At 42.5% G+C, this 27,730-nt stretch overlaps 1 protein-coding gene across 8 annotated transcripts in view; it reads right to left on the bottom strand.

Moving 5' to 3' along the window:
* TENM4 (teneurin transmembrane protein 4) overlaps nt 1-27,730 on the bottom strand; it is a 737,502-nt gene that overhangs the window by 280,569 nt on the left and 429,203 nt on the right. For 7 of the 8 annotated variants that reach the window (XM_053924563.2, XM_053924561.2, XM_053924560.2 and 4 more), the window contains one exon: nt 4,031-4,240. The exons of the other annotated variant lie outside the window; for it this stretch is intronic. In XM_053924563.2, coding sequence (XP_053780538.1) covers nt 4,031-4,240 — 210 coding nt within the window. The remainder of the gene's footprint in view (nt 1-4,030; nt 4,241-27,730) is intronic. 8 annotated transcript variants of the gene reach the window in all.

The following is a 27,730-nucleotide window of genomic DNA, read 5'->3' on the forward strand; positions in this document are numbered from 1 at the left end:
CCCTTTCCTCTTGGAACTCGGGAAGCACACAGACCCAAGGACCTGCAGCTGGCCTGCAACGATGGAAACAGGTTCCGTGAAAGTCACAATGAAGGGAGACAAAAATCTCACTGGACCTCAGCAGTAGGCAGAAGGCACCATCTTGCCTTGTGAATTCACAAAGTGACTTAAGAGGACACCAGAAGACTGAATCTGGATTGGTTCTAAATTAGTTTTGTTTTAAGAGCACACTTTTGGAGGCAGCTTGCATGCGTAGCAGTGTTTCCCATTTAGAAAGAAAAATAAACATTCCTAACTGGATTGGAAGTCAAAACAATAAGCCCGGCAGCTTAAGACCCAAGAAAGTCAATGAAACTGCCAAACAACAGTGATGCTGAGCAGTGTGACCAGCCTGAGAAACCTGCTTGTAGCAGAGGCAGGAAGGGCCCAGTGCTGGGAGAGAAAAAAGCTCTCGTGAAGCAGCAGCAACCTTTGGCGCCCACGTCATCTGGTCTGATTTGAAAATCCTACAGTACTCACAAAAACACAGTGCAGCTAATTCCACTCCATGGCATCAGACAGATCTGGGGCTCAAATCCAGAACTAGCACTTAGACACTGTGTGATTAGGGGAATTTACTTAACCTATCTGGCCCTCTATTGCTTTAATGATACTAAAAATGGCTGTGGCACGAGGTAAATAAGAAGTTTAATGAGATTCAATGAACTAAAACACCTCTGACATAAGTGCTTCATAAAGGTTTGTGGGGTGAGTAATAGGAGTCCAACAATTTGGCATTCTTTTAAAATCTTTTAAAATACACTCCTTTTTAACATTTAAAAAAAAAATTCCTCTTCCCTTCTCCAGTCTCTGACTAAAGAGAAGACATAGAAATAACAAGATCTGATACTAGAAACAGAACAAAACAAATCAAAAAAGAAAAATAGATGAATAAAAAGAAGGTGGGGGTTCTGGAATCCAGGAGGCTTGAGTTTGCATCTTTGCTATGCCCCTTAAGAGCAATGGAGATACAAGCAAGTCATTGGCCCACTGATCAGTGAAGATACATGGAAGCTCAACTACGATAATGTAAGTAAAGACAAACACAGACGGTGCTGATTATATATAAACTCTCCCACCCACCCCTGCCTCACCTAAGCTTTGAGAAACTGACAGCTTTCTCTGAGCTATTTACTCCCTGACCATCTTCAATATTAAACCCGAAGTTTTTAAAGCCCTTTTCCTTTAGAATTTAGATTGGAACAATTCACGGAAGGTTTAATATTTATTCTGAAAAGTTCCTATGCGGTAGGGACAAATACCTACTTAATCCTAATCACTTCCTTGGCTTTTCAACTGTGACTAGTTGATATTTTAGGGAAATCTTTCTTTATATAGATCAGTGATTTCTAGATGGTTATCTTTGGGGGTGGATTAGGATTTTGATGACAGAAAGACCTACTTCCCCTGTTTTCTTTTCCGCGGGGACAATGAGCAGTTCTGTAATGCCCCGAGTGTTCTCCTTGCACTTTACATGGGGATTTTAGCAGGGCGGTTCTGAGGCATCCAGACCTGGAATCACAGCCTTGGGCTGGAGTTGACACAGCTGTGCGCAGAGGGCCCCCCGGGAGCCACTGGAGAGCACAGCCCCAGCTCCTGGAAGACTGCTTCCCAGAGGTACAGATTCGTTTGTGTGCAGGGTGCTGAGTCAGCTCCCACCACAGGAAACCCATCATTTTCACCTTTTAGGAGCCAGAGGGGCTGCCTTTGTCATTTAAAGTACATTCTGTATTAAGCCTCTGGCCTCCAGAGCAATTAATCCATTTAGGATGGTCTCTAAAGCCTTAGTGGAAGAAGGTGGGGGTGTGAAGAGGGAAGAGAGATAAGGAAGTTTATCACCTTTAGCATTTTAAAACTCCACAGCAACCTTGAAAACTTTCCCCACTTCCCTTGTGGAGCAACTGGTGTTCTGAAAAGTTGGGTATTTTGCTCAAGGTCGCATATCAGAGACTCAACTTCAGAAGGTTTGACTCTATGGCCTTTGCTTTCTTCACTGCATTGTGTTTTCCCTATAGTTTGTACAGCTTGCTCATTCATTCATTCATTCATTCATTCATTCACACTACATAAAAGTCACCTGTAAGGCCAGGCACCAAACTGTTAAAAGTGGTTTTTTCTGAGAGGAAGGATTACAGGAGAATTTCACTTTTTACCTTTCTGTATTGTTTGAATGTTAACCAGCACTGTTACTTTTATAACTGTCTATAATAAAAACAACAAAGACAATCCCATTAAAATAATTCACATTATTTTCATGAAAAAAAAAATCAACCTAAAACATTTACAACCACCATGTAGCAGGGCCCACTCATGTTCACTTGCTACATGGGGAACATGCAGGCTCTTTCGCTGATAGAAGACCCCTTAGCTTGGGCTCAGGGACAGGAAGGACGCAGGTGGGTCCGGATGTGGGGTGAGACGCACTGGTGCTCTCAGGACCCACCAGCCCCAGAGCAGCAGAGCACTATTGGGCCCAGACTCTCCCTTCAGGAATGGAACACATTCATCGCCAACCTTTAGAGCAGCACACTCAGAGCAAGGCCCCAGGGAAGAAATCCAGGGTCCCCAGGTTCTCTGGGGAGCAGGAGCACAGAGGAGCATAACTGAGCAGAAAGCTGTAAGCCAAGGTCCTCCTATCTTCCCTGCACATGAGTAATGTAATAACGTCATTAATTTGCTGCAGAACTTGCAACGAAGTGATTGCTCTTGTTCAGTTAATCAGCAAAGGGGTAGATAAAGGATTTTAATCTCCTGCCTTCTCTTTTACCTGCAAGGCTTAATTACTCAGAAATGAACAAAGAATTCCATTACATATATGTATACATCCCGCCACCCCATGTAAGTTTAAGAAGACTACAGGCACGGTCACCTCAGTCAGCACCACATGGCACTCATAAAATCAGAGTACCTTAGAGATTCCTCCATCATTGGCAACTGAGGAAACTGAGACCTAAAGTGGGACAGTGATTTGCCAAGGAAATTGCTAGTGAGCCACAGAGCTGGTACTGAAACACAGGTTTCCTCCCTCCCAGTCCAGGGTTCCAGTTTCTGTGCATAACTTGAAACACGAGCAGCTAAAAGGTACAGAGGAGAAGTGACATCCAACCACCAAAAGGACAACAGCCTCAGGGAGCACAGGGAAAAGATCCTGGAGGATGGTTTGGCTTTTGGTCAAAGAGAATGCAGGGCCTGATATCCCGTCAGAAGAGAACCATCAAGGCCAAAGATCACTCCGATTTTCAAAGAGAGCAGAGGCTGTATATCACGCCTGTCTCAGAGGCGTGAATCCCCTACAGGGCATACCTATAAAGAAGTTGACTGGCCTCTGCTGGACAGAGTGGGCAAGCACCTGGTCCCAGGTCACACAGCACCTGATCCACCTGGAAGTCCTCCACCTTCCCCCCCAACCCTCTTACTGATTCTCCTTAAAAGAGTCATAGAAGAAGAGTGCTTATTATGGGCACATGGATGCTTACGCCCAGTGGCTCTCTGCAGCCAGCATTGAGCCCTGCAGCTGCTTGGAACTTCAGGGCCCTCTGTCTCTGGGCAGTGTGAAACTCCAAAACTTTCAAAGCTGGCTTTGAATCCAAATAGTATCCTTTCTCACATCTTTCTCATGGCTAACCAGGACACTACATAGTAGGCAGGAAATTGGTGCTATTTTAGTTTTAACCTCCTTGTTTTTCCAAGTCCATCTTTGTATTTTTCCTACCTCCGTCTCTACCTGACGATTTTGTCTCCTTCTGTCTGTCTGTGCATCTCTGTCCATGCAGCTCTGTCTACCCCACATCTGTCATGCGGGTGGGAACAGCAGCCCCCCAGCCTGCGCACACCCCAGCAGAGCTGCGGAGCCACGCCTGGCCCCCAGCAACCCCGAGCGCCCCATGCACCAGGCCCTTCCACCCCTGCAAGTGGCCCAAGCAGGCACATTAATCAGCATCACCAATAAAAGGGGGAAAAACACAAAAGTTTGGAAGAAAGAGGGACTTACCGTTCGCTGCGACCCCCAGGCTGGCGGAGCCACTTTTAACTAAGAATGAATTAGGGACAAACTCTTCCTCAGAGTCTGAGTCCGGGGTTGGCTGGGCCACACCGTTGCCTAGCAACCGCCTCTGGCTCTCATTGGCCGGAGGGGAGGGGGGCGGGGAGGGGGACTGCTCAATAGGGGTTGATGAAGCGGATGAACAATGCAAGGGAGCACCTGCGAACCACAAAGACAAACACAGACAGAAAAAAATAATGAAAATTGGTTTTGAGGCACACGGGGATGGGGAGAGAGCAAAATAAAACACGCATCAACGGGGGAGGAGGGCTTCCAACACTGGGCGATCTACTGCACAAGGTGGCCCGTGGGCGGGGCTGATGCCACTGAGAAAGAAAGTTGGTGCAAACTCCTTCTGAAGAGGAGGGGCCTCGGTGCAGAGAAGTCTGCAAGGTTTGGAAAGAGGGCACCCATAAAAACACAGGGAAGCCCTTCCGGCTTTGCCTGCTCTCCAAGAGAGGACTGAAAACCTGCAGTCAAGTCCTGGAGCTCCTTGTTATCTATCAAACAGCTGCCGTCTCTCCAAGCCTCGGTGGCCTCATGGTAAAATGAGCAGCCGCACCGGGTGATCGCAGAGTCCCTGCAAGCTGGCCATTATGTAATGTCACGGAACTAAAATGATGTTCTTATTAGTGAGATTTGAATCGGACATGCCTGGAACAGGATCTGGGCGTCACAAAAAAGGTAGAGATTGCCCAAGACCCTAACCCTAACCCTAACCCTAACCCTCTCCATCACTGAAATTCTAGGATTTAAACATTCTAATGTCTTACTTTTCTAAGAATCTAACATTTTAAGATTCTTAAATCCTGGCATTCTCTGCAAATTCCTTGATAGCAAAAACTTCAGTAGTCTTCATCTCTCTATCCCTAGAATCTAGCATAGTGTTTGGCACATACTAGGCACCAAATATTTGCTGAATAGGTGAATTCCAGGTGTCTAACATGCTAGGATCCTTAAATTCTAATAGTCTCGGATGGAACAACTCTATAATTTTAGGACACTAACATTCAGCGAGTTCCACAATGCATGAAGTCAGTATGTTCGACTCCAAGTTTCTATGTCAGGAGTCTCTGATTCTAAAATCCCGGCTTTCTTTAAGTTCTGCGAGCACACTGCCAACTCTTCAGAAGGAGAAGGAGAAGGTGAAAGTCTGGGACAAGACTTTCGAGACCAGACAATTTACGGTCCTACCAGTGGCCAGCCTTGAAGACGTGTGCAGCACACCGTCCACGGGAGGGGGCATAATAAGCACAGACATAAAAAGTTTACAGTACAAGACACTGCAACCACACACCAGCAAGGGCTGCTTCTTGTCTCCCACCTTGACTGATAGAAGTTTTCAAACACAATCAGATCCATCCAGTTTTATAAAGAGACTGAAACTTAAGAAACATATTGCACCCAGACGTGAGATCCTAAGATTTGGCAGAGCTTTCAGGGGTCAGTGGCACCGAGACCTGCTAATTGTTGAAGTTTGAAAAAAATGTTAAATTAAAAAAAGTTTTTTGTGGTCTGTTCACCAAGAGAAGCTCACTTAGTCACAGTCACCAAATCCTGCAGGATTTTGCAGGCTCCGTGACTCTTATGTCAACCCACGGGTGGCATTTTGTGGAGTTGCTGTGTGGACCCGGACCGTCTGGCTGGTTCCTATTAGAAGTTCAGTAAGAGTGTTCCGGGCAGCACGGATCAGTGCCCACAGAACAACCCCTGTGTGACTCCCCTCTCTGTTTTGGTTTCTTTACCTAAGAGTCTGAGCTGTGATTCACCTTAAAATCATCCAAACCAGTGCTTCCAATTCACCTTGAGAGAGCCTTCCCCGGCATGTCACTATAGGGGTGATCATTCCTCCCCCCACCTTGTCTTTAGTTCTGACATCACGTTTGCCCCGCTGTATTTGTGGTTATCTGTAGCCGTCTCACACATAGTAGCATATGGCACATTTTGGGGGTGCAGTGCATTCTGGGAGTGGGCTTTGGAGTGCAACAGAATTGGGGTTTGCCTCATGCCCTAGACTCCTATTAGCTCCGATCTTGGGAAAAGGACTTCCAGTTCCTCATTGTAAGTTGGCTACCCTTCCCCTGTCATACAGATACTGTGAGGACTACCGGCACTCAATCTGAGCCCGCAGTATGCATGAGGAAGCGGGGCCCAGGGTCAGTACTCACCAAGTGTTTATTAAATTGAATGAAACCACCCCATGGAGAAACCCATTCATGACTGGTCCCAGTTTTGGAAAGATTTTGTTGACCAGGCTGCATTTGTTACATAAATATACTTTAATTTCCTCATCTTTTATTAACCAAAGGCATCTTATAATCTCTAATCAGAGGTTCTGTTGCGCTGGAGACAATCAGCACCACACCACATTGAGTTGTTACAATTTCAGACAAAAGTTCAGAAATATGACCTGTTGTTTCAGGGTATTTGTTACAGCCTCTTCCTGAGTAAATCTGTCAAACTTTACAAAATAAATAGTTCCAGAACTAAGTAAATTGTTCCATTACAGACTTCAGAGACCCTGGGCCGAGAACAGCACAATGCCCTCCCAGGCCTCAGGCCTGTTTCCTCTCCTTTCACCCAATCACCTCAGCATCGTCCAAATCACCTCGGGCCTCCGGGGTTGCTCTGAATACTCTTAAGCCAACATGCAAAGCACCTAACCAGGTGCTGGGCCCCTTAGTAAGTACCCAATAAGTCACGAGGTTTCTGTGAAATACAATGCTAAGAAACATGTTAATTCCCTTCCTTTTATTTATCAGCATCTACAGAAGCAGGGTAGAGTTGTATTAAAAATATACTGATATTAAGAGATACTACATTTGACTTTTTTAATTTGTAAAGTTTTATTTTTTGTATGTGTTAAATCTTAGAAACTATGGACATCTGACTTTTTAAAAAATCATCACCTGAGGATATGCTTATTGATATTTAGAGACAGAGGAGAGAGGGAGAGGGAGAGGGAGGGAGGGAGAGGGGTGAGGGAAAGAAAGAAAGAAAGGAAAGAAAGGAAAGGAAGAAAGAAAGAGAAAGGAAGGAAGGAAGGAAGGAAGGAAGGAAGGAAGGAAGGAAGGAAGGAAGGAAGGAAGGAAGAAAGAGAAAGAAGAGAGAGAGAGAGAGAGAGAGAGAGAGAAAGAAAGAAAGAAAGATTGGTTGGTTGCCTCCCATACATGCCCCAACTAGGGATTGAACCTGCAACCTAGGTATGGGCCCTGATCAGGGATCAAACCCTAAACCTTTTGGTATACAAGATGATGCTCCAACCAACTGAGCCACCCAGCCAGGGCAATATTTGACTTTTAATTACATACTTGCTAGCTCTGTATATATGACCTTGGGCAATTACTTCACTCTTGTGCCTCAATTTCCTCATCTATAAAATGGAGATAAGGGGAAAAAAGAACACCCCCTTCACAGGGTTGCACTGAAGATTAAAGGAGTTAAAACAAGTAACATGCTGAAAATAGTGTAGCAGCCAGTAAACACCTAATAAATGTTAGATGTTTCAATGCATAAATACGTGTATATAAAGTGAGGGCACTGGCTTTCTTCATCTTTTCTTTTGTGTAAGTGCAGTGCATGATTGCAAAAGTATGGGAAACACTGTTTCATTCCACAAACATTTCCTAAGCATCCACTGATTGGCCAGAAGGCGAGAGTGATGCAAACTGTGAGAGACTCAGCCCCAAAGGAGCTGTGGGTGGGGAGGGAGAGGGTCACTCGGAGCTCTGAGCAGGGCATTGGTGGGACCTTTAGGAACAGAAGACAGCCCAGTGCAGTGAGAGGGTGGCAGGCAAGAGGCTCATTTCAATGGGAGGAACTGGAAAGTCTTCTGGAGCCATTGAGGATTCCAATGGGAAGAGATGGAGGCATAAGCATCCATCACAGAGAGATGAACACCACACACCTGGCTTAAGGTTCTCATCCTTTCATCCGTTATCTGGCATCCAGGTTCCCCTCCCTGCCATGCACCCCTTATTTCTCAACTATCATGGATTAGTTACCAGAAACTTCCCACCAAGCCTACTGAGATATGCCAGCCTGCTCCCATTTCCAGAAACTCAGTGCTTTCTCTTTTGCCCAAGTTTGCCAAGTTGCACAATTTCAGGGCACACTGAATCCATCTGAATGGCATCCCTTGGAGCACAACTACAAAGTCTGGCCCGAGTTTTTGTACATGCTCTTCCTTCTCCCTGAGCATTTCCTTTCATTTTCCCTTTTCTTCATTATTGCTACCCCATGTGTCTCACTAGCTCCCAATCATTCTTTGGCTTAACCTCAGGGTCACCTCCCCCAGGGAGGATTCCCTGATGCCTTTCTGGGTGCTCCCACAGTTCCCTGTACTTTCCCTGTTGCAACACTTCCCATACTGTAGTGTTTAGTTGTCTGCTGTAACCGCCCACTAGCCTGCCTGGCTTGCCCATCACCTTCTTCCCCAGTGCCTAGCACAATATCTGGTACACAGAAAACATTGATTACTATTGGTTAAATGAAGAAAGGGAGGCAGGCAGGAAGGAGAGTGCTTGGATTATGGAACAAAAGCCTATGTAAAGAGAATAGTGAGAAACGAGTCTCACTACTCATAGGTGTAGGCCTCCAACACAATGAGAAGGAAATCAGACCTTAACTGGGGGAGTCATGGGGATTTCTTTACAAGTAAAGAATTTTTTTTTTTATTTTTTAGAGAGAGAGAGGGAGAGAAAGAGGAAGAGAAAGAGAGAGGGGGAGGAAGGGTGGGAGGGGGTGGAAGGGAAGAAAGAGAGAGAGAGAGAGAGAGAGAGAGAGAAAAGAAACATCGATTTGTTGTTCCCCTTATTTATGCATTCATTGGTTGCTTCTTGTATGTGCCCTACCGGGGATTGGACCCGCAACCTTGATCTATCAGGATGACACTTTAACCAACTAAGCTACTGGGTCAGGGTGAGTTGTGGAAATTTTTTAAAGGCAGGAACCTGTGCTTTAGAGGGATCTGCTCTTTAAATTTGAGGCGTCTGCTCAGCTGCCCAGATCTGCTTTCTAATTGGCTCAGCTCAGCCAGGATGCTTGCCTTGTGGGTGGGGCCCAGGTGCATGTTTATTTATGCAAATAAGGATGCCTGATGCCAGGAGACAATGAAATTGGAGTTTAGGGTTGCCTTCCCATGTACCCTGATCATCAGCTGAAGGGATCCTGGTGTTATGGAATTTTCCATTGGCCATGGTAAAAAAGAGGCAAGATGATTGAAATGAACCTCCCTACTCTCACCCCCACAACCAAGTGGGCCAGTGAAGGGTGGAGGGGAGCCATCTGAGTCTCTTAGGTGGTCTCTGTGAGCCTAGCTCTAAGTAGATGAGGACAGAGAAAGAAAGCTACAAAGTGACACTCGCAGACACCCCTGTGGTTGGGGTGGGGCAGAGTGGGGCAGGAACAAACATCTGCAGAGCTCCTCCTGGAGGCCAGGAACTTGGCCAGGCGATTTACAAGATCTTTTCCTTACAACAAACCTATGGTTAGGAAAATTCATCCCAGTGTTCAGGGTCAAAAAAAAATGGAGGCTTAGAAAAGCCAAGTAATCTGTCACAGGACCTGGGAAAGAACCCAGAAGTGCAATGCCGTTTCCATCGAGTGATATGAAAAAAATTGATCAGCCCTGGTTTGCAATAGGAAAAGGGAGATTCCTTTCCATCCACTGAAACACATGTAAAGTGGAAAGACCACAGACTTCCTATCACATAAACCAGGGATCAAAGCCCAGTTTCACACCGGGTATATGGATGACCTTGGGTAAGTCACTTAACGTCTCAGTTTTCTCCTTTGAAAAATGGAGTGCGAAGACCCACTGTGAAGAGCTGCTCCCGGACTGATGACATTATGCTTGTATGAACCTCGGCAATCTCATTGGAAGAGCTCAACCAACATGGATTCCCTCTGCCATCCCTCCAGCTGTAGGTCTTCCATAGTAAGAAGGGGGTGGTTTGGGGACTAAACAGTTACAGACCTACAAGCCTGCCAGTGACACCTTTATTAATGCATGCTACTTGTTGAGGTCATAAAAAGGGAGGAGGTGTTAGGGAGGCAGCCTGGTGATACATGAAAAGAACGTGTGACGAGGGAATCCTGAGATCTGCCCTTGCGTGATTCGATGGTAGCTTTCCTTAGCATCTGAAATGCAACCTCTCACTCGGGCAAGCTAGTTCTCAAGGATGAGCCTTCCAGCATTCCGGATTCTGGGTATGTCTTTGGGATATGCCGCGAGACTAAATTGTGAAGGGCTAGCTGATGATCAAGTTTATGACTGTGTCAAAGAAAGAAAGCCATTAACAAAGTGCCCTTTTAAAGAAACACTTTTCTCAGCACTCTAAGAAATCCATCTAAACGCCCACACGGAACCTTACTGATCTACGTTAACCCCACGGAGGCCACAGCACTGAAAATCCTGGCCTGCTCGCCAGTGGGGAGCGTGAGTCCCTGTCTGTAAAACCGGAGCACCTGCTGTGCGGTAGGGAGGGTGCTTTTTCCCCAGCCGGTTCCCTGGGTTATTATTGCAAAAGCCTCCTAATAACCTTTAACCTGGCAGCCCTGCATTTCAGAAGCCAGTGTGTAAAATGCTTTGCATAGTGCCCAGTACATAGCAATTACTCAATAAATGACATTGGGCCAGAGGTGGGGGTGAGGCGGGGAATGAAACAAAACCCTTGGACCTACACAGGTACCTCGTGCCGATGGAGCCCTGGGCTGGTGGAGTCAGCCTTGCTGTGAAGGCCAGCTGTGTTTCATCTCCTCAGTCTCCTTTCTGGAAATACTCTAGTGCCTCCACTGAAAACCATATGCTGTGCTTCCCTCTCATGCACCAACTTCATACCTATTTCCTCTTAATTAGGACTTAATTGAATTAGGAAAACCTCCATTCAGAACAGAGGATGGGGCACTGAGGAGAATGGGGCTCTCCTCTGGCTCAGAGTCTCAGCTCAGAAAAGGTCTGCAGAGCTGATTCCTGCAGTTATTTGACATGAATTGAAATCCACTGCTGCAAACCATTTCGAAGTGCTAGAAATCTGTAACTAGAGAGCTGGAGGGACCACACGTTCTGGTTTGTCAGCGACCGCCCCAGTTTACATCTGGTCTCCTGCACTACTTAGTGTCCCACCTTCACTCTAAAAATGTCCTGATTTGGACAACTAATTATAGGGCCATCCCATTTGGGGGCAGTATAGATTCAGCTCCACATCAGAGGCAGGAGTCTGCTGCCATAGACTAGGGGCCAGGGGACCCAGGTGCAAGTCAGCAATATGCCGTGGAGTCATGGGGAAGTCCTCTGACCTCTCTGTGCTTCACCCCATCAGGGAGTTGTTAGACCTGGACACACTGAGGTTCTTTGTGGTCCAACTTTCTACAGGACGGGAGTAATGGCAGTCCACGTCTCAGGGAGGCTGCTCTGAGGATTAAAGGAGATTATAAAAGAAATAGTGTAAAAATGATTTCGGTTACAATGGAAAGTCAGACTCCTTCAGCAAAGAGAATGCTCATAAAACATTTATAGAATGAATATGTATAAATGTATAGGAGAAAAAATCAGCTGAAAAAAATCTTTAACAATGGTTATCATTGATATGGGCAATTTTTATTTTTTTAAAATATGATTTTATGGCTTCAAATTTTTCTACAAGGAGCACATACAGTTCTTTTTATACTTTTAAACTTATTTTTTAAAACTTCAGGGGGAAATGAAGTAATAAATGTGAAAATATCTGGCATATACTAAGTACGAAAATACATGTGGGTTTTAAATACAGACAAGACTTTATGCGCTGATATTGGTAGTATACTTTGGTATGAACTGATTTTTAAAGTGGGAAAACCTTTTAACCAAACAATTCCACTTCTAGGAATTTACCCAATAACATAATCATGACTTCACAAAAGATTTGCTTATCCGGATATCCATCGCAACATCACTGGTAATAGTTAAAAAGTAAAAAAAAAAAAAGAAATTTAGATGTTAAAAAGGAAAAAGATCCTTATGTTAAAAATGCCTAATTATGTAAGTGAAGGCACGTCAGTAAAATGTTAATGTGCAGACATTAGAAATCATGCTTGTACAGAATGTTTAGGGACATGGAAAATCGGATATAAAAAAGCATGAGTTAAACCGTACAGAAGCAATTCTGACGCTGTTTAAACGCGTGTGTGAGTGCACAAACTGTATAAAAATGTCAGTACATGTTACCTTAGAGCCGAATTATAAATTTTATTTTCTCTTTATGTTCTTCTATATTTTCTAATTTTTTTCCAAGGGACAAATGTGATATAAGATGAAATGAAAACAATAGAAGTTATTTTAAGGGGAAGAAAACACACACACAGACAGGCAGTGAAGACAACCGTGTCTGCTTCGGGTCACTGGTGGGATGAGCTGGCAGCACTGAAGCCTCCCGGGTCCAAACTTGCCTCTTTTCCAGCCTATTAAATCTTGTGGGTTTTCCTTCTCAGGCCGGCAGCTCCCACTCAGTCAACTCTCCTCTCCTCAACAGTGCTTATTTTCAGGAGCCATCTGTCTCTGTGACTTATGTTGGGAAAATGGTCTCTGGAAAACAGGACGCTGTAAATTTCTCAGGCTCAGCCCATTAGATCTCCGGCTCTCCTCCTCACAGATTTCTCAGGGCCAGTCTTGTGTTTGTTAAGCATCCATCAGGAAAGGAGCTCTGCTTTCACCTGCCTGCCTGGGAAGGCACACTTTCTGGTGCCCCTTCCACCTCAAGACTGAGAAGAGAGCACCTTGGTCTCTTTAATCAGGGATGGCCTAAGAGCCAGTCTGCTGTTTGATACAGGGACATTAAATGAGGACATTCATTGATTTTTTTTTTGTAAAAACAGCTTCATTAGGATGTAATTTACATACCATACAAGTTATAATTCACACACAAGTCATCCATTTAAAGCATACTATTCAATGGCTTTTAGTATACAGGATGGGCAGAAGTAGGTTTACAGTTATTTGCATGGAAATAATAATTAATAAATAATACTACAAGAATAAACTCTTTTGTGTATTCACAATTGTAAACCTACTTTTGCCCACCCCTGAATTTTCAGAGGAGTACAACCATCGCACAATTGATTTAGAATATTTTCATCATCCCACCAAATAAACCTCATACTCATTAGCAGTTACTCCCCATTTCCTTCTAACCTCCTGTAGTCCTGGACAATCACGCATCTACTTCCTCTCTCTGTGGACGTGCCTGTTCTGAACACTGCATATGAATGGAGTCATATAATATGAGGCTTGTCCGGGAAAAGTCCAGCCATTGTTAATATAAAGAGAATGGTTTGCATGATGTCTGTGTAACCTGGCGGCCAAGGAGAGTGGACTGGAATGCCCATGTGAACAAGGACGACTTCACTGGACTAGTCAGTGGGGGCAGTAGGTGTCATTGAGTGAGCATGTGTCCTGTGTGGCTGTCATATTCAAAACGACTGAGCGAGTAGAGCAATGAATAATCTGCATTAGATTTTGTGTTAAGCTTGAAAATTCCTCCACAGAAACTATCTGGATGATTCAGAAGGCTGCAGCTATAGGCACGTGGTGATTGGCAGCTTCATCACAGCAATGTGCCTGCTCATGCATCACGTTTCGTGCAGAGTTTTTTGGTGAAACATCAAATCACCCAGGTGACTCAGCCCCGCTAAAGCCCAGATTTAGCACCCTGTGACTTGGCTTTTCCCAAAACTAAAATCACCTTTGAAAGGGAAGAGATTTCAGACTGTTAATGAGATTCATGAAAATACAACAGGACAGCTGATGGCGATTGGGGTAACTCTGTGAGGTCCCAAGGTGCCTCCTTTGAAGGGGACTGAGGCGTCATTGTTCTATGTACAATTTTTCTCATATCTTGAATCTTCTTCAATAAATCTCTATTTCTCATAGTACATGGCTGGATACTTTCTGGACAAACCATTTGTGACTGGCTTCTTTCATTTAATATAATGTTTGCAATGTTCATCCATGTTGTAACATAGGTCAGGTCTTCAAATAACATGCATCATATGGATATACTACATTTTATTTATCCATTCATCAGTTGATGGAAACTTGGGTTGTTTTTACTTTTGCCTGTTCTGAATAAAGTGCTACAAGCATTTGTGTAAAATGTTTTGTGTGGATGAATGTTTTCCTTTCTCTTTGGTATACACGTAGGAGTGGAACTGCTGGACCAGGCGGTGACTCTGTTCAACCTTTTGAGGAACCGCCAGATTGTTTTCTAGTGGCTACACCATTTTTCATTCCCACCAGTAGTGTTTGCGAGTTTTAATTTCTGCACATCTTTGCCAACACTTTTTATTATCTGACTTTTGATTATAGCCATTCATATGGATACTAACTCACTGTGGTTTTGATTAGCACTGCCTGGCGGCTAACAGTGTTGAGCATTTTCGCATGTGCTTATGGACATTTGTAAATCTTCTTTGAGAAATGTCTATTTTGGACCCTCATTTTAGAACTGAGTTATCCATCTTTTTTGTTACTGAGTAGTAAGCATTGATTCTTTCATCATTTATTTATTTTGTGACTACCCTGTCCCAGGCACTGCTCTGTAAGCATCACCGATAGGCAAGACAGAGTCTCTGTGCAAGGCCCTGCCTGGGTATTGGACACACAGAAATTACCCTAAAGGGGAGCCCGGTCTTGTGGATGAAGGACACAGAAATGCATTATGTAATGTGAGAGGCAGGGCGGTAGGAGGGGATGAGTGGTAAGGGAGGTGTTGGGGGAGGAGGGCAAGAGAAATGAGACTCATGGAATTCCAACCGTCAGCTGCAACCTCAGGTTCTCACTGGTTCTTTCAACCTTTGCCAGCAGTTTCCTCCATAGGGGTTTAAGATGGTCCATTTGGGCCACTAGAGGTTCTAATCAAGCTGGAGAGAGAGGTCACTTTCTATGGCATACAGGGAAGAAGGAAGGCACAATGAAAGCTGGATTATCTCTCTGTGTCAAAATCTGCTGGCAACGTGACCAAGAAAGGATGAAGTTTATGGCGGGCCTTGACAATCTGTGGTCACAGAGCGTTCTGCTCAAGAGGAAGTTTTGAGCTTTGCATTGAGATTTGATTTAAAAAGTGCTTCCAAAGAGCCATTTCAAAGTCATTTATTACTTCCTGGGTTTATATACATATATTTCCCTCCTCCCACTCAATTTAGGCAGCTGTAAAATTCCACACCCCCAGAACCTGGTTGTCAAGTCCCATTTCTACTTAGGTACTGCGGGGCTAACGGAGTATTGAGCACAGGGGAAAGAGGCAAGAGAACTGATATGAATTGCATAGCTACCACATGTCTGCCTTGCAGGCCGCCGTTATGTACATCATCTCAATCAGCCTCATACTCCTGCGAGGGCATTAGGATCTCTCCAATTGACAGATGCAGAACTTGAGGCACACAAAGAACCTACTCAAGGTCACCCTCTGGTGGCTCCAAGGCTGGGCCTTGTTCTTTTGGATACTAAACACAAGAACATGCCTTTGGAAATTCAAGGGTTTACTTCCTTGATCTCTCATCAACCACAGGAGGGGAACAACAATGTTCAAAAAGTTAAATGACTTGCTCAAAGCCACAGAGCTAGTGATTGCGGAGCTAGGATTCCAGCCCAGGCCACCTGGGCCTACAGCTAGAGTTTTCTAGAAACTTACTTTGTCTTTCTTAGAGTCTTAAAGGGGGAACGAGGATTAGTGTAATCAATAAACTGGGAAAAAATTAACCAGAAAAAAAATGAAGTAAAGCCCAAGCTGTAGACGTATCATTTCTGTAATTTTCTGGATATCTGTTATATTATAACAAAGTTTTTCTTTCTTCTTTAAAACACTGAAAAAAATTTCACTGACTTCAGGGAGATAGGAAAGGGGACAGGGAGAGGGAGAGGGAGAGAGAGAGAAGGAGGTAGAAGAACACTGGTTTTTGTTCTTCCACTTACTTACACATTCACTGGTTGACTCTTGTCTGTGCTCTGATGGGAGATTGAACCTATAACTTTGGTGGATCGGGATGATGCTCTAACCAACTGAGCTACCCGGGCAGAGTTCAACAGAGGTTTTTTTTTAAAATAACACAGAGCCCTTTGGTGTGAATGTAAGCATATAACAAGAGGCATTTTCTTCACATTTTCCCCCATGAATGTCCTGATTCTAGACAGTTTTCCCTGAACTTGCTCACTGTGCCAAAGCCTCTGCTTTCATTCGATTTATATAAAGCTTTTTAAAACTTTTTTCGGGAGAAGAGCACAAAAGTAGTAAGGACTAAGCTTTCCAGAAATTCCTCTACTCTTACTCCAGGAAATTTTGACAAATCAAGGAAAGCAATCTTAAAAAAATCAACGAGGCCCAGAGGGACAGTGTAGAAATGCAGAAATGGCTGCTCAAATCTGCCCCTCCATGACGGGGTGTCCTCCCTCAGGCTGAATTTCCCCAGAGAGAGGTACTCAAAGCCAGGGGCCATTTAGGAGGCTTTAGGCAAAAATTAGAAGAAAAACAGGCTTGTTTTCACCCCAAACTACTTTCTATACAGAAAGGAGCCTTTGAGATGATAAAAGAGGGAAAGGAATAAACATTTACCAAATAGCTTGTGTGTATCCAGAACTATGCTAATCACTTTACACATGGTTTTCAACATGACCTTCACAGCAAGGATTATTCACTCAACAAATAACTGAGGGGCTACCACATGTCAGCCTCTCTGCTAGGTGCTGAGGATGCAGTGAAAGGCACAATTATGTCATGTCCCAGTCAGTGTTCGTTTCCTAGGGCTCCTGTAACCAAGTACTCCAAATGGAGTATCTTAAAACAGCAGGCACTTAGTCTTATAGTTTTGGGAACTAGAAGTCCAAGATCAAGGTGTAGACAGGGCTCTGCTCCCTCTGAAACCTGTAGAAATCATGCCTTGTTTCTTCCTACCCCCTACTGGTTTGCTGGCAATCTTCAGTGGTCCTTGGCTTGCAGCTGATTAACTCTGGTCTCTTCCTTCCAATTGCCACATGGCTTCCCCTACATGCGCCTGCCTTTACATGGTTATCTTCCTATGAGGACGCTGCTCTGCTCCAGTATGAACTTACATTTGCAATGATCCTCTCTTCAAAGAAGGCCACACTCTAAGATACTTGGGGTTAGGACTTGGAACTCTCTGTGTGTGTGTGGGGGGGCACATTTTAGCCCATAACACTGCCTTTGTGGAGCTTATAATATAGAAGCTCCCTTTTTAAAAATCCTCACCCGAGGATATGTTTATTGATTTTAGAGAGAGAGGAAGGGGGGGAGAGAAGAGAGAGAGAGAGAGAGAGAGAGAAAGGCATCTGTATTAGAGAGAAATACTGATCTGTTACCTCCCATATGCACCCCGACCGGGGATGGAACCTGCAACCTTTTGGTGCACAGGAGGACACTCCAACCAACTGGGCTCCTGGCCAGGGCTATAGAAGCCCCCTTTTACAGATGAATAACCTGAAGCATGGGAAGGCCAAGTGACTTACCCTAGAGCTACAGGTAGTAAATAGAACTTCCAGGTCTGACTCCAAGCCCGTGTCTTGGCTGCCACACCACCCCGTCTTACAGGTGTGGGGTTTCCTCGGCTGGTGATCATTTATATAAAAGGAGCTTTTACATCCATCATCACATTTAGCCCTTGGGACACCTCTACAAGGTAGATACCATTGTTCCCATTTTACTGATAAAGAAAACAAGTTCCAGAGAGACTGAGGCCATGCAGTCCTTGAGAGAAGGAGTGGGACTGAATGCCCATGGGAAGACTCTGTACCTATGCTCGTTCTGCGCCCAGATCAAGGGCATTGTGGAGGGGGAATATGACACCAGAAATGAAGTCAGAAATCAACAGAAGTAGCTAATGAAAAGGCCCTACCACCTAGGCCAGCGGTCCCCAAATTTCTTGGCACTAAGTACTGGTTTCGTGGAAGACAATTTTCCACGAAGTGGGGCAGGGACTGAGGCAGAGCTCAGGCAGTAATTAGGGCAAAGCTTTGACCTCTTATCCACCGCTCACCTCTTGCTATGTGCCTGGGTCCTAACAGGCAGCAGACTAGTACTGGTCTGCAGCCTGGAGGTTGGGGACCCCTGGCCTAGGTGACCAGGAAGGGTGGTCACCCTGACTGAGGATCCTAGATTGAAAGAGAAATAAAGGTGTTGGATGTTTTTGTTTCTTTTAACCAAAAAGTCTCATTTGGAGAGGAAAGTGTCTGTATTTTGGCGTCTAAAGCCATTCAATATCCCAAGTTCAGGAATTCAATCTTGCCCTACACCCTGGCTAGCAGAGTCTGATCCCAGGTAGTAAATGGGATTTCTTGCTTTCTAGAGGGACGGGCTCAGGGCAAGGCTGTAGTTATAAAGCTTCTTAGGCATTTCTTGGGCAGAGCCTGAGAAGCAGCATCCTGTGACTTCAGTGCTGGCACACATGGACTGTTGCCTCGGATTTCACGTGGTTGGGGAAGTGAGGCTAGAGAGGTGCCTGCAGGGTAGGAAACACATTGAGGCTGTTTCTACATACGGAGTTCATGGAACCCCGTGGTCTGTGAGGCTGAGACAGGTGGCAGATTCTGTGTCATATTTGTCACAGGTCCCTGGACTAGTCAGAGGAAGAGAGTGCCACCCTCTTGGGGACGAATGCTAAGTATAAGTACCTTCTGGAGAGTCCTGTCAGACAGATCTTGCCCGTTCAGTTCTCAGACATCCCACAGGAGACCCGCCCAGCACCCAGATGGAGTTATGGAGGAAAATCAGACTGGGCTCTTTCTGCCTTCGAAAAGTTCCTAGGTTAGGGGCTGAGTGAACGGGACAGTGCTGTGGGAGTGGGAAGCACAAAGGGCAGTCAGGCCCTGTGTGAGAGAAGTCTTTGGGCACAGCGGCACCGTCCGCAGAAAGGGGTGGCAAAGCAGAAGCCTGAAGGTGAGTGAGGAGTTGGCCAGGTGAAGGAGGCATTGTGGGTGTCTGTATGTGTTTGGTGTGTCATGTGTGAGGTATGTGCATGTGTATAGGGCCGGTTTCAGTGTCCCAGGCAGTGAGAACTGCATGTGCAGAGGCCCAAGGTAGGGAGTTATGAGTATGGACGGCTGGGTATGTCTGGAGTAGAGCGAGTGAAAGTGGTGAAGAGATGAGTGGGAGTAGAGGCAGGGTTCAGATCCTAGCAAGGTCCCTGAGAATCCAGCGCTTGCCCTCCTTCCTGTGCTCTAAGCCCCAGTGTCGGGTAACAACCAGGCTGTGCCATCTGAATCAAGACATTGAGCTTCTCTGGGTCTCTTTAGCTGAAAATTAGCATGGCTACCAGGCTGTCTTCTAAACTCTCTTAGAGCTTCAATAATGAAAACTAGTAAGGTCAATTTATGCTATTCCACTTAATCTTCATACCAACTCTCTGAGTTCTCTTTAATACCCCCATTTAGCAGATAAAGGAAGAAAAGTTCAAAAGAAAGGTTACGTGAGTACATTCTGTAAGTCTATGATTTTCTGAAAGAAACTGCCTTAGGCTTTCTGTCTGAAAAACTGAGTATTTTGCTCTCAGAGAACTTTTGTGCAGGAGAGAGAACAGATGATTAGTTAATAACAATGATCATGATAGCTACCATTGATGGGGAACTTTCTCTTTGCAAGACATTGTACCAAACTGTGTGTAGACATGCATCTATTTTATTTATTTACTTATATACTTATCTATTTATTTATTTATTTAGACATACATCTATTTTAATTCTCATAACACTCTTATCAAGTACCAGCTGTTATTCATTGCCTTAAATGATGACACAAAAATGTACACTGGTCAATCAGCTTGGCCAAGGTCACATAGCTGACTGGGAATGGGAGAGCCAGGAAGTGGCTCCAGGGAGCTGACGCCAGCCAAAGCTTGAGCTCCTAATCACTTCTCTGTGAAGCTTAAAAAGAGTGAAGCTCCTCTCACCCTATCCATACATTTATACATGAGAAAATTGAGGTCTGTAAGAGTGAGCCCGAGGTCCTGTAATGAGGCAGTGACAAGTGGTTTTGTGCAATTAATATCAATAATAGCAAGAGGAAGGAAGGCCGCCTAGCACAATGGTCAAAACATAAGTCCATTTTAAAGGTTGGCACATTTTTTTAAAGGCTGGCACATTTCTAATCCTTGCTTTTTGGAGAGAATAAGAAAGGAACAGAGAAGACTTACAAAAACAATCAGAAAAACAATTAATAAAGTGGCAGTAACTACATAGTTATCAACAATTACTTTAAATGTAAATGGACTATATGCTCTAATCAAAAGTCATAAGGTGGGTGAATTGATTAAAAATGACAACCAGAATGATTCATATGTGCATACAAGAGACTCACTTCAGACCAAAAGAAACACAAAGACTAAAAGTAAAGGAATGAAAATAAATATACCATGTAAATGGAAATGAAAAAAAAAAAAGCTGGGGTCGCAATACTTATATCAGACAAAATAGGTTGTAACAAGTGACAAAGATGGGCATTTTACAATGATAAAGGATCAATGCAACAAGAGGATGTAACTCTCATAAACATCTACACACCCAATGTAGGGGCACATAAATATATCAAGCAAATATTAATGGGTACAAAAGGAGAGATCAACAGTAACACAGTGATAATAGGGGACTTTAACTCCCCATTGATAACAATGGATAGATCATCCAAACAGAAAATCAACAAGGAAACAGTGGCCTTAAATGACTCATTACAGCAGATGGAATTAATAGATAACTTGGAGGACATTTCATGTAAAAGCAGCAGCATATGCATTCTTTCCAACTACATAGGGAACATTTTCCAGTATAGACCACATGTTAGGCCATAAAACAAGTCTCAGTAAATTTAAGAAGATTGGTATTGTACCAACCATCTTCTCTGAACACAATGGTATAAAACTAGAAATCAAAACAAGAAAGAAACTGAAAAAGGGAGAAAGACATGGAGGCTAAATAACACGCCACTAAACAACGAATGGGTTAATTATGAGATCAATGAGGAAATAAAAATATACCTTAAGACAAAAGAAAACAGAGACACAGTGACCCCCAAATCTAAGGGACATAGACAAGGCAGGTCTAAGGAGGCAATTCATTGCAATAGGTCTATCTGAAGAAATAAGAAAAGTCTCAAATAAACAATCTAACCTTATACCTCAAGGAACTAGAACAAACCCAGCAAACAAAGCCTAAAGTGAGAAGAAGAAAGGGAATAATAAAGATCAGAGCAGAAATAAACAAAATAGAGTAAAAAAATACAAAAGATCAATAAAATTAAGAGCTTTAAAAATTTTTTTATTTATTGATTTTACAGAGAGGGAGGAAGAAAGGGAGGGAGAGAGAAACACTGATTTTTTGTTCCACTTATTTATGCATTTATTGGTTGCTTCTTGTATGTGCCCTGACTAGAAATTGAACCAGCAACCTTGGCATATTGGGACAATGCTCTGACCAACTGAGCTACCATTTAGCCAGACTCACCAAGAAAAGAAAAGACAGAGTCCAAATAAATAAAATCAGAAATGGAAAGGGAGAAGTGATAACTGACACTACAGAAATAGAAAGATTATACGAAAATACAATGGACAACTATATGCCAACAAATTGGACAACCTGGAAGAAATGGATAAATCCTAAGAAACATACAATCTTCCAAGACTTCCAAGACTTCCAGGAAGAAACAGAAAATCTGAACAGACTGTTAAGTAATAAAGAAATCAAATCACTAATCAGAAATCTCCCAAAAAACAATAGTCCTATACCAGATGGCTTCATAGGTGAATTTTATCACATCTTCAAAGGAGAATTAATACCCATCCTTCTCAAATTATTCTAAAAACCTGCAGAGGAAGGAAGGCTCCTAAGTTCATTTAAGAGGCAAGTGTTACCTTATACTAAAATCAGACAAAGAAACTACAAAAAAAGAAAAAAGAAAATTATAGGCCAATGTCTCTGATGAATATCGATGCAAAATTCCACAACAAAATGTTAGAAAACCAAATTCAGGAATACACTAAAAAGATCATACATCATAATGATGGGATTTTTTTCCTGGAATGGAAGGTTGGTTCAACATCTGCAAATCAATTGTGTGATACACCACATAAATAAAATGGAGAATAAAAATCATGTGATCACATTGATACATGCAGAAAAAGCATTTGACAAAATCCAACATACACTTATGATAAAAACTCAGCAAAGTGGGGATAGAGGGAATATACCTCAACAACAAAAAAGGCCATATATGAAAAACCCAGAGCTATCACCATATTTAATGGTGAAAAGCTAAAAACACTTTCTTTAAGATTAGGAACAAGACAAGGATGTCCATTTTCACCACTTTTATTCACTATAGTATTGGAAGTGTTAGCAATAGCAATCAGACAAGAAAAAGAAATAAAGGACATCAGAATTGGAAAGGAAGAAGTAAAAATGTTATTATTTTCAGATGGCATCATACCATACATAGAGAACCCTGAAGATTCCATCAAAAAACCTATTAGAATTGATAAACGAATTCAGTAAAGTAGTGGGACACAAAATTAATATTCAGAAATTAGTTGCATTTTTATACATTAATAGTGAACTATCAGAAAGGGAAACTAAGAAAATAATCCCATTTACAATTGCATTGAAAATGTCTAGTAATAACTTTAACCAAGGAGGTAAAAGACCTGCATTCATAAGTCTGTAAGACACTGAGGAAAGAAACTGAAGACACATATAAATGGAAGCATATGCTATGCTCATAAGTAGGAAGAATTAACATTGTGAAAATGTCCATACTACCCAAAGCAATATACAGATTCAGTGTAATTCCTGTCAATATGCCAATGGCATTTTTTCACAGAACTAGAATAATCCAAAAATTTATGGAACTATTAAAGATTCTGAATAGCTAAAGCAATCTTGAGAAAGAAGAACAAAGTTGAAGGTATCATGCCACCTGATATCAAACTATACAAGTCTATAGTAATCACAGCAGCATGGAACTGGCATAAAAATAGATACATAGATCAATGGAACAGAATAGAGAGCCCAGAAATAAACCCAAACTTAACCTATGACAAGAAAAGGCAATAATATACAACAGAGTAAAGACAGTCTCTTCAATAAATGGTGTTGGGAAAACAGACAGGTACATGCAAAAAATCAAAAGAGTACTTTCTTATACCATATACAAAAAGAAACTCATAATGTATGAGAGACTTAGATGTAAAACCTAAAACCCTAAAACTCCTAGAAGAAAATATAGGTAATGTTTGACTTTGGTCTTAGCAAAATTTTTTTGGGTATGTCTCCAAGGCAAACACAACAAAAGTGAAAGTAAAAAAAATGGGACTATGTAAAACTAAAAAGCTTCTGCACTGCAAAGGAAACATTCAACAAAACCAAAAAGCAACCTACTGAATGAGAGAAGATATTTGCAAATGGTAGGTCTCATGAGGGATTAACATCCAAAATAAAGAACTCACATAGCTCAACATAAAAAACCTCCAATCTGATTTAAAAATTAATAGAGGACATGAACAGACATTTCTCCATAGGGGACATATGGCTAACAGACACATGAAAAGATTCTCCACATCACTAATCATAATGGAAATGCAAATCAAAACCACAGTGAGATACCACCTCACACCTGTCAGAATAACTCATCAATAAATCAGAAAACGAGTGTTGGTGAGGATGTAGAGAAGAGTACCCTTGTGCACATATGTGTATACACACACACACTCATACACACTGAAATACCACCCAGCCATAAAAACAATGGAATCTTGCTATCTGAGACAACACGATGGATCATATTACATTAAGAGGGTATTTTACTAGTGAAATAAGTCAGACAGAGAAAGACAAATGCCATATGATTTCACTTATATGTTGAATCAGGGAAAAAAAACAAAATAAATGAACAAATGAAAGAGAAACAAACTCATAGATACAGAGAACAAATTGATGGTCTCCAGATTGGGGGGAAGGTTTGGGGAGGTTGGATGAAATAGGCAAAAGGGATTAAGAGGTTCAAATTTCTAGTTATAAAAATAGTCATGGGGAAGTGTGGGCATGAACAAGGGTGGGGGGATAGCCTGAGGGAGTGGGGGATACTGGGAGCAAAGGGGGGAAAATCAGGACAACTGTAATAGCATAATTAATAAAATTTAAAAAATAAAATAAAAGCTAAAACTTAAAAAAAATAGTCATGGGGATGTAAAATACAGCATAAGGAATATAGTCAATAATATTATAATTTTGTATCGTGTTAGATGGGTGTTAGACTTATTGGGGTGACCACTTCGTAAGTTATACAGCTGTCTGATCACTATGCTGGATACTGGAAACTAAAAATAAAAGCTTTGAGACATCCTTGCTTATCTGATAGGTGTAAAATACCTTGAAGTAATTTCAATATTCATTACTCTATTGGTGTTTGAGCACTAATATTTTCTAATATTAGATATTTCTAGTCATATATCTGTGACTTGCTATACATCTTCGCACATTTTTTTGTACTCAGTTATTTTTCCAATTTCTTCATTGTGAAGCTTTGTGTATGTTAAATAAATTAACATATTTTACATAATGCAAATATTTTTCCAGTTTCCTTTGACATTGTTTATATTGTTATGGTCTTTTTTTTCCTCATCATGTGAAAATGTTTAGCTGGTATTTCTCAGTCTTTCTCTTTATGGCTTCTGGGTTCAGTGAAGATCAGCCAACTTCCTGGATTGTTTTGCTGTTATCAGGCCTCCCCAGGCTCCCTCTGGGTCTGATGGCACATTAAGACAAAACACGGACACCACCCCTGTGGTCCTCCCACGTGCAATCAGGAGACTTTCTGTGTGCGATAGAGTCTTTCCTATTTTTTCAAGTCGCTAGGCTCCCTCCAGGGTGTATCAGGAGGATTCAATCTTTTTAGAAAATTTGATTTTCAGTTTGGACACACGAGAAGCAATTCCCTCTTCTCTTTGGGGCTCTCTGTCCTCCTGGCATGGAGACACGGAAATGCTGGGGCAGACAAAATGTGATGAAAACTTGGAGTTTCTCGGGAAAGTCTCGTTTGGCTGTTTGTTGAAGGAGTAAATTAAGATTTTTGTATGTTCCTTAAAGCTCAAAGACACACCTCTAACAGTTAAGATTTTAATTTTTCTGAAGGAAGAAAAACTGATATTAATCAAACACTATATTCAGACACTGAGCAAAGTGATTTTATATTTATTCTCTTAAAAGTCTCATCCCTCTGTGGTCATAAGTAGGGTCATCTTGGCTTCCAGATGGGAGGGCGGTAGCCTGGGGAGATTACATGGGAAGCTGTCACACTGTAAGTGGATGAGTGGATGAGGGGACTTGCGTGCCCGTCCCTTGACTCCTGGCTTAGTGGTTAAGTGCTCTGGAGTCAATGGGCAGAGTTTATCTTGGCTTTTTGGGTTACTGTCAGTGTGATTTTAAACAAGTAACTTGAACTCTCTGAGTTCAGTTTCCTCAACTGTCAAATGAAGATAATTGTATTTCTTCATATGGGTTCTGGTAGGTTCAAAAATGAAAAAGAACACATAGTTTAATGTTTGACCCAATGAAGAAGCTTAATACATTTCAGGAATAATAACAATAACAACAGCAACAACTTTTTATGGTTTCCTCTTTACCACATCTATGTCATTCATCCAAGGGTCCAGCTAGATACTTGCAAATCCTTAATCTACTTTGTTCTGATGATAATATAGTAACAGTGCTGTTTATAGCAGCTTCATTCCTAAGTGTCTGGGAACAATCTAAATGCCCATCAATGGGGAACTGATAAATAAATTGTAGTATGTTAATATAATGGAAAGTTCCACAGTAACTAACAAAGCTATTAGGAAATGCAACAATACAAATGAATCTCACTGATTTTTTGAAATTCATTTGTGTTAAGTGAAAGAAGGCAGATACAAGACTATACCAAACTGAAAAGGTTTTGCATAGTGAAGGAAACCACCAACAAAACAAAAAGACAACCTACTGAATGGAAGAAGATATTTGCTAATGGTACATCCAATAAGGGGTAATATCCAAAATATATAAGGAACTCATACAATTTAACATCATAAAAACAAACAATCCAATTAAAAAATGGGCAGAGGACCTGAACAGACATTTCTCCTAAGAGGACATACAGATGGCCAATAGACATATGAAAAAATGCTCAATGTCACTAAGCATTGGAGAAATATGAATTAAAATCATAATGAGCTATCACCTCACACCTGTGAGAATGGCTATCATCAATAAATCAACAAACAACAAGTGTTGGTGAGGATGTGGAAGAAAAGGAACACTTGTGCACTTTGGTGGGATTGAGAATTGGTGCAGCCACTGTGGAAAACAGTATGAAGGCTCCTCAAAAAATTAAAAATAAAACTACCATATGACCCCACCATTCTGCTTCTGGGTATTTATCTGAAGAAATCCAAAACACCGGTTTGGAAAGATATCTGCACCCCCATGTTCACTGCAGCATTATTTACAACAGCCAAGATGTGGAAGTACAACCCAAGTGCCCATCAACAGAGAAATGGAAGAAGAAAATGTGGTACATATCTAGAATAGAATATTACTCAGCCACAAAAAAGAATGAAATCTTACCATTTGTGACAATATGGATCAACCTAGAAGGTATTATGCTAAGTGAAATAAGTGAGACAGAGAAAAACAGATACCTTATGATTTCATGTACATGTGGAACCTAAAAAACAAAACAAACAAACAAACAAAACAGAAACAGACACACAGACACAGAGAAGAAACCGATGGTGGCCAGAGAAGGTTGGAGGGATGGGTGAAAAAGGTGAGGAGGTTAAGAAGCACAAATTGCCTGTTATAAAAATAGTCATGGTGATGTAACGTACGGCATAGGGAACATGGTCAGTAATACTGTATTTTAACACTTACGTATGGTGTCCGAGGGGTACTGGACTTATCAGGGTGATGGCTTCATGAGTTATATGAGAGTCTAATCACTAGGTTGTACACCTGGAACTAATGTAATACTGTATGCCAACTGTAAGTTAAACATAAATTATTAAAGATAGCATATACTATATGTTTCTATAAAATTCAAAAGTAGGCAAAACTCAGCCAGATTCAGAGAGGCTGCAGTGGAGGTTGTCTCAGGGTGGGCCGGTGCAGGAGGGTTTAGTGAAAGTGCTTTATATCTTGATCTGGGTTATAAAGTACTTTAAATCTATAGCGATGGCTGCATTGTCATGTGTCATTTAAGTGTACTTAGACACTTTAATGTATGCATGGTTTTCCTCAAAAAATTCTCAAGGAGGTCAAATAAAGATGAATATCTGAAAATAAGGTGAAAGTGAAAGCATTCGAAATACTGAAGCCCGCAGTCGCGATCACAGGCCAGTCCCTTCACCGTGGCTTGGTGTGGCGCGCTTCCCAGACCTCATCTCACCCACGTAGTCTGTCGCAGAGGTGAGGAAGCTGAGGGTTGGGTAGGTTCTGTTCTCTGCCTCGGGACACTCACCCACACAGGGCCAGGGCCCAGGATCAAGTCTTTGTGTCTCCAAGGGCTGTGCCCTTACCCTCTGGCAACACAAAGGACCCCCAGGTAAGGTGTGGCAGCCTCTAAGAGGGCCCCTGTCGACCTTCACTTC

This window comes from Desmodus rotundus, chromosome 5 (assembly GCF_022682495.2).
Source record: "Desmodus rotundus isolate HL8 chromosome 5, HLdesRot8A.1, whole genome shotgun sequence".
Taxonomy (NCBI): Eukaryota; Metazoa; Chordata; class Mammalia; order Chiroptera; family Phyllostomidae; genus Desmodus; species Desmodus rotundus.